The sequence below is a fragment of the Eutrigla gurnardus genome, assembly GCF_963514095.1.
Source record: "Eutrigla gurnardus genome assembly, chromosome: 23".
NCBI lineage: Eukaryota > Metazoa > Chordata > Actinopteri > Perciformes > Triglidae > Eutrigla > Eutrigla gurnardus.
The window spans coordinates 6,282,632-6,290,368 of record NC_139934.1 but is presented as its reverse complement, the minus strand read 5'-3'; the positions used below and the strand labels follow the sequence as shown (position 1 = coordinate 6,290,368).

General features: G+C 43.1%; 1 protein-coding gene across 1 annotated transcript; it reads right to left on the bottom strand.

Annotated features, from left to right (window-relative positions):
• Window positions 1–3,538: 3,538 nt before the first annotated feature.
• Window positions 3,539–5,059, bottom strand: mrpl52 (mitochondrial ribosomal protein L52). Its single transcript, XM_084003471.1, has 5 exons — window positions 4,998–5,059; window positions 4,556–4,625; window positions 4,060–4,127; window positions 3,896–3,960; window positions 3,539–3,804 (listed from the first exon to the last, which is right to left on the bottom strand). Exons 1-5 carry the CDS (start codon window positions 5,029–5,031, stop codon window positions 3,652–3,654), a joined length of 390 nt encoding a protein of 129 aa, XP_083859597.1. The 5' UTR covers window positions 5,032–5,059; the 3' UTR covers window positions 3,539–3,651.
• Window positions 5,060–7,737: the final 2,678 nt, after the last annotated feature.

Below are 7,737 nucleotides of genomic sequence, written 5' to 3'. Positions count from 1 at the left end.
GGACGTAAACGGGTCAGGTTCCAACTCTTTTCCTTGTTACAGATTTAATCATTTTACTGGATGTAAACGGGTCAGGTTCCAACTCTTTTCCTTGTTACAGATTTAATCATTTTACTGGATGTAAACGGGTCAGGTTCCAACTCTTTTCCTTGTTAGATTTAATCATTTAACTGGATGTAAACGGGTCAGGTTCCAACTCTTTTCCTTGTTACAGATTTAATCATTTAACTGGACGTAAACGGGTCAGGTTCCAACTCTTTTCCTTGTTACAGATTTAATCATTTTACTGGATGTAAACGGGTCAGGTTCCAACTCTTTTCCTTGTTACAGATTTAATCATTTTACTGGATGTAAACGGGTCAGGTTCCAACTCTTTTCCTTGTTACAGATTTAATCATTCTACTGGATGTAAACGGGTCAGGTTCCAACTCTTTTTCTGTATAGACTCTAGAGGTATTGTTGCACTAGGAAAGCTTCTATGAACTGATGCACCAAAGCTTTTTTATATTTTTCTACTCACATCTGTTCATCCACTTGCCTCCCGTCTCTCTCTCTCTCTCTCTCTCTCTCTCTCTCTCTCTCTTCGTGTGTCTCTGTGTCTCTGTGTCTCTCTCTCACCTGGTGTTTCCATTTGTCTCGTGGATCTCCCTCATGCACAACAACTGTTTTGATGAATCCATCTTACTAGAGAAACTTCCACTGCTCCGCTGGATCCCTGATGTGTGTGGATGCTGCTGGAATACATTTAGAATACGAGAGCATTATTTAGAAAATAGAGGCTCAACCAATAATAAAGTAAATAAAGTTATAACGTAGACGGTCTTTGCAGTGAATTTTCTTTTTAAATTATTTTAATATTAATTGGTAGAATTAAAACCAAATCACATTATTAGTTCTTTCCCAGAACCTTCGTAATAATTTACAGTTTCTTTCTAGGAGATTATTAGGAAACTATGAGTCCTCTAAAGTATTAGGTTGCTATAGAAACCTCCTTCTCTGTGAAAGATGTTTATTACCTTTTTAATTGTCCTGATGATGCCATCTCTGTAAGATGACGTGGGGGAGGGGAAGCAGATCTACAGAATGATGCCTTCACAGTTATCTGGAGGTGCACAGATGAGACCTTTACCCCCCGTGTCAGCCATTTTAATGCTGAACCCATACAGCCGCCTGGCTGGGCGGCGAAGGAACAAGCGTCGAGCTCAGCACTCCATCTCCATGCCAGGCAGGAAGTGGCCAAGACAGCTGCTTGCAATTCAACCTGAGACTTTGTTTGGGTGACCTACATTATGGCACCGGTTGCTTTCTACTGTAACCGTTCCTCTTTCTCTCGTTTTGCATGACTTCCCGAGCTGGAATGTAACTCCACTCGCTGGAGAACGCCACTTCAGCACAATCGAGAGGTTCTTGGTACTTTGAGTGAGTATTTACATTTTGAGGCTTCAAATTAATTCATATTATACACATATAAGCTTGTAAAAGTTTATTATAAGGCAGTTATTGCCCACATGTTTGGCCAGTGACACCTTTAATAAAAAGGCTATGAGGTGTTTTAATACAAATGTGTGAAACAGAGCTTCTTCAATCCTCGTTCCTCTCCCGTTAATGACATCACGACCCCACAAATGTATCTTGCTGTCCTTTTGGAGGGGCCAGACCCTCAGGATGGGAATCACTGACTGTGTATAAAGCAGTGAACGCCACACTGACCAACTTCTGACCAACAAAGCAATGCTTTTCTGGACTTTTACTTGATCGTACAAATGTTCTTCTCCTCATTCAGTTGTGAAAAGCAGATAAATATCATGGAGTGCCGTGGAAGCTGCGTGGTTTACTGTCCAACTAGCGACAAACAACTATAATTGCAGCCTGCGGTGCTTCTCATACAGTCATGCACAGTTCAAAACATTCAGCCTGTGTAATTTTGTCAAACATGCTGCCCAGGGTGCCCGATACTGCAGGAACACCCAGGTCAGGAAGCGGTCTTTGGGAACAGAGTTGCTGAATCAGGACCCCCTCCCCCCCTCCCCTGTACCCGAGTCATATCTGCCAGGAAACCCTCCCTGTTGCTGGTCTGCGGGTGAAACCTGTCGGCTAATCTCAAAAAACACCGCTCCTGTCTCATCCTGCGCCCCCTCCATCCATCGGAGCAGACTGACCTCACCTAGCTGCCCCCCCCGAAGCAACCCATCGCTGACTTCTGCACAATAAGCAACATCTGGTTCTCATTCCCCCCCCCCCCCCCCCCCCCCTAAAAGAAAACCAAAACAACACGAGGAGAGGAAGGGAGGGATGGGAGGAGCCCGGAGGAGAGCTTGTTGAGGAGAAAGACATTCACGGAAAAGCAGGATGTGAAAAAAAAGAGAGAAAGAATGAGTCGTCACATTTCTCACTGCTGGTGCAGTCGGGGGTCTTTGATGATGCAGGTGTGAGGATGTGCGTGGGAATGAAAAATGTCGCCTTGTTAACCACTTTGACATGTCTTATTACACTTCTTTTTTTTTTTAATCTTTAACACCCTCTGTCCTCCCACAGAACAGTCAGCTCCTTTGGTCAACGGTATGAAAAAGTTAAGACAAGGAGGGGAGGAGGGGGGGAGAAAAAACTCCCATCTCCACAGAAAAGAATCTGCAAGTCAGCAGCTCGCAGCCCTAATTACAGTGAGGCTTTGCTGAAGTCTGCAACAAGACAAAGAGAGGGAGAAGGGAAAGAGGCAGGAGGAGGGAGGGAGCAGAAAGCGAGGAGAGGGTTACCTCACTTTGTAAATAGTCTGTTTATAAGTCAAAGTCACACTAAATTAGTGCTGACTCTAAAGGCTCGGCGTCTCTGCAAAAAGTCACTTTACACCATAAATGCATGACAAAAAAGAAAAAAGTTCAATTAGTTAATTAGTGTAATTCAGGAGCCACGAGAGAACTGGAATTTAGGGTTTTGTTCAAATCAAATAACGCAAAAGACAAGTGTTTCTGCAGGGAGATTCAAAAGCGCTGCCGAGCTTCTTATTTGAGCCGACGCCAGAAAAGATCACTTTCTGTGGGATGCAACTTTTCCACCATCTTGGCTGCGGCCAGCTAATCATCTTTCCAGACACCCGGAGGCTGCACAACGGCACATTCAACGTTTCAGACTCTCTTTGCGGAGATGCAACACCATAAAAAGAAGTTAAAATGAACCAAAGATGTTTCTGTCTGCAAGCGTCAATAAAGTTTTAATCTGGGGAACAGATTTGTATTAAATTGTCACAAGGTTTCCTTTCGATTGGCTCTCCATTCGCCATGTATTTAGAGAAATAACACTGAGTTACTACAGCATGCCAAGGTGTGAACGCTCTCTTTAAACACACTCATACACAGCAAGGTCCTGAATCAGAGCTACTTTATGTCCCCCAGCTCCTCCCTTCCTCCGCTCTGAGTCCAAACCCCAGACAAAATGGCGTTTGAGCCCTCACGCTACCTTTCCAGAGGAGAAATGCTGCATTCTAGTGGAAGCTGAGAGACGTTCACTCTGGACGATGATGAACATCAACAACAGATTCACGTTTAAAGTAGAAATCAGGACATTTATTGCAGAACTCCATGAAGAGTGAAAAACAAATGGCAAATCAGCACAAATCCTCATAAATATATACGCGATCGCAAAGGTAATGTGTCCCTAACTTTTAGATTTTTTCTTCATTAACAACTTCCCTTTCGGTTTGAGCAAAAGAGACTTTTTGTGCTCCTCCAGTCTTCTGGCTTCTTCCTGTTTTTCGCTCCACTTCTCCATTCCTCTGTCCACCTCCGAGCTCAGCATCACGATACGTCTCTGGGGGGGGGTAAGAAGATCACCGAGGTTAGGGACAGGAGCATGGAAGGAAGAGAGAGATGAGATGATAAGAAAAAGTGTTGATACTCACCGCTAAATCTTCCCTCTCCTGCTTTCTTCTCAGCTGTGCCTTCAACAGAGGCGCCGGTCTTCCATCTGTCCAGTCGCGTAAAAGAGAAAAAACCACCACACACATGAATGCAAAATGTGCTCTAAAATACCTCCACAAAAAAAAAAGGTCAAAATAAACAATACCTGCAAATGACCAATCAGGCAGATCCGTCAGAGGGCCGTATTCTGTGCCGCTTCGGGAAAGTCCATTTCTACGAACGAACAAAAAACATTATGAAAGTAGAAACAAGAGAATAAAAAGGACTAATTTACTTCTTCTTTTGTTCTTTTTTTTTGTTCGCCCAAGCAACCCGAACATGACGTACAGGTTAAGTCAGTTTGGCTGAAGTCCTGAAGCGGTTACCATGGAAACGGTAACCGCAGGTGGTGGCAAGCCAAGCAGGATGAACTCTTACTCACGGTGGCTAGATATGCATAACACGAGTATCAAGAAAATCTGTTCTTTTTCCATCTCACCTTGTGCCTACATTACCCACAATGCACCCACCTGTTTTTCCCCTTCACATATGCAGTAGTGCTTCCTGACACATGTTCCCCTTAAACATCACCACTAAATTTCAATTAAATTAGGATTTATTGGGCTTTATTATTGTATCGTATCATATTATGTGTAACTTACTCTTTCCTCCATTTCTCTCCAGCCTGTAGTCCACGTGTTGTGCTCAACTGCCTGCTGGAATGTCTCAACACTGCGAGTAAAAACAACAAGTACAGAATTAAATCAGCTTCTCTGAAACCACCTCAACACGACGACAAGCCCCGGAACCACCGGACGCACTTTAAACCGAGCATGTCTGACCAGATACAGGTCTATAGTCAAACCGTGTAACGTTGCATTTGGTTTGTCAGTTGAGAAATAAACAAACAGTATGATGCTGCTGTGCTAACATGTTAGCATCGGCTGTTAGCCTTCGCAGTCGCCGTTCCTGACCGTTAACCGTTCAAACGGGCAGCTGTGTGAACGACGACAACCGGAACAAGAAGATATATTTACTTCAACTTTGAGTTTTTCACGGCTTCTCCCTCGTGCCACATATTTGGTGGATAACCTCTGTCCTCACCTGAGCAGCACAACGTCCTCAACGGGGCAGCCATCTTGCCTGCGCTACTCGGTGTTGACCAGCAGGTGGTGCTAAAGATGCACCGAGAGGTGCCTGGCTGTCAGGAGAGCATTTTAAATGCATTTAACAACTGGAAAAGGGGATTTTAATACTAAAATAAAATAAAAATACAGCTCTGAAAGTGACTATAACGTCTCTTTTTCATATTTTCATTCAAACCTCTTTTCATTATTATTATTATTATTAACAGTAATTCGCACCAGGGCCCCTATAATAATGATTATTATCATTGTATTCATCGATATTGTAATACAAACTAACTTTTGGCACAATTGGAATAGGCTTTTCCTTGTTTTGTTGCTCTTTCGTGTATTCCATCTTTTATATAGCGTCACCTACAATGAGCCTACAGTGGAAAGGAAATAACCTATTAGGGATTTAATTTGCACATTAAAGGAGCATTCCACCGATTTTACATGTCAAAGTCAGGGACTAGTCACGTCATGTCTCCCGAGGCTATCGGGGTGAGTTCGGTCAAATCGAAAGATAATAAGGCTGTTGTTGTCACTGTGATGTCATCGGGGTTATTTATGAGGGTTTGTGAGAGTGGAGCCTGATGTGCAGGTGTGAAGATGTCAGAGTATCCCAGAGAATATTGGGGGGGGGGGGGACTATTTTGAGAGAGAGAGAGAGAGAGAGAGAGAGAGAGAGAGAGAGAGAGAGAGAGAGAGAGAGAGAGAGAGAGCACAGCCGCAGCTCTTCAAAGTATTGTTTTTGTATGAAGTGCTCCGCTACTAAGCCCAGAAGAATTTCTCTGTTAGCTTTTCAGGCAAGTTCCCACTCGCAGCCGGCGAGGTGAGCGCAGAGTCTGCAGATGCTGCTGCAGGGACTCCGGTGAACCGCAGGGGCCATGAAAGGCTCCATATGGAGGGGAGGGGGGTGGTGGGGGGGCTGGAGGGGGGGTTCCGGGGCAGACCAGAAAGCCAACAAGCCTATTTAAACACACAGTTCTGTAGGGGGGGGGTGTTGTGTTTAGGTGTGTCCGTTAACTGCCAGAAAACGGCCGGAATCGGGACTGACTAATGCCGAGCAGTCCTGAAATAGTAGCGGGATGTTTACCCTGTAACCTCCTTGGAGAACTCAGACACGCCGAAAAAATTCACCGGCCGCCTCACCCCGCGGTGTCCCTCCGCGCATTCCACAGGCTGGTGGTACAAGGAAGTAGTGCCGTTGCCTAAACGACGCCGTTTTATGTAATTAAAGTTAAAAAGGCTACTCCATTATAAATGAGTCATGCATTTAAAATTGTGCTTAGTATAGACCACCTTTTATGCAAATGTTGTGTTATATTATATGTAATAATATTGTATTATTATAACAGCAAATGCTATTATTATATGCTGTTAGGTAGAATTATCTTAAATTATGTGTCATATTTAATAAGATGTGGCAAATAAGTTTAACAAATACGTGTAATGTACATATAATTGAGTAAAATAAGAAGAAGTATACAATAGTCTAACAGAAACACACAGGTGGCCTACCTCAAAATTGTACTTGCAATATTTGAGTTACCTTGGCGACTTTCCACCACTGGTTAAAAACATTAAAATGTATATAGCCTGCATTAAGGTTAATTGCACATAATTGAACAGGAGCAGCACACTTGGTTTGGGTTGTGATTTGTGGATTACGGTTATATGAGGGGAAACTAAACTAATGGCTTTCCTGAAAACAGAATTGTTTGCAGTGGTGGTTTGACTTGGTGGTCAGCTCGGCGTTTCAGCTCGTGCCAAGCCGCAGCCACATGAAAACATCTGTACCCAGGGCTCAGCCATGATAAACATGAACCTCATTATCGGGATGGTTTTCATATTGAGGTCTGGAGACTTTCTTTACTTTGCGTTCTTTACTTTTTGCCTCAAAAATAGTCAGATATGTATCTTTTTCACAGTCAGTCTGAAAATATAATAAAATGGTTCAAAAAGAGCTCTGAAAGGCCATAATATACCTTTAATTTACTTGAATATTTCCATATTTGGGGTAGTTTATACTTCTACTCATCTAATTCAGAAAGAAGTAGGCCTATTGGACTTTATCAATCCAAAACATCTATTTAATAGTCTTTAGTTATTTTGCAGATGGTCGACCAAACATTATTTCAATAAATTGTGATGCATTATAACAGTTTAAGCATAATTTAATGCTAATACTTAGTCATATTTTGAATGCTTTACTAGTATTTAAACTGTGTTACTTTTACTAAAAGCCAAACATATTGGAGTCTTCATTTAAAATGGCAGAACATTTAACTCAAACTCAAAGTTTTCTGAAGAAATCCAGTGAGTGGACGTTTGGGTCAAAACTACTACTATAGGAGCTCCAAAGTAAACATTAAGGAGCCGTTTCTTATTCGACGTTAGCGTTGAGTCGCGGGGAGCAGGTCCCGGCGGAGTGGGGCACGTCCTCCGACGGGGTTTTTGCGTATGAATGACGAAACAGCCATGGCTGGCGGAAAGGTGTTCCGGCCCTGTGGGGGGAAACGAGCCGCCGCTGACTGATAAAAGAGCAGTGATGCGTCAAGTTGAGCCAACCGACAGAACGCAAAGTAACGGTCGCGCGGTGATCCTGCCTTCAAAATAAAAGCAGTATATCCTTCCGCGTTGGTAAGGGAAGCAAAAAAACAACTTTTTAATTATCACAAACTATTTTAAAAGTGTGTTTAAATAGTAAGCGGATG

Bases quoted from the DNA above. Each gene is read 5' to 3' on its own strand.
- mrpl52 (XM_084003471.1), bottom strand. From the start codon at position 5,031: ATGGCTGCCCCGTTGAGGACGTTGTGCTGCTCAG. The intron at 3,961-4,059 runs GTATTGTTTATT...GCGACTGGACAG, and splicing joins GCCTGATTGGTCATTTGCAG to ATGGAAGACCGGCGCCTCTG. The intron at 3,805-3,895 runs GTGAGTATCAAC...ACCCCCCCCCAG, and splicing joins AGGAGAGGGAAGATTTAGCG to AGACGTATCGTGATGCTGAG.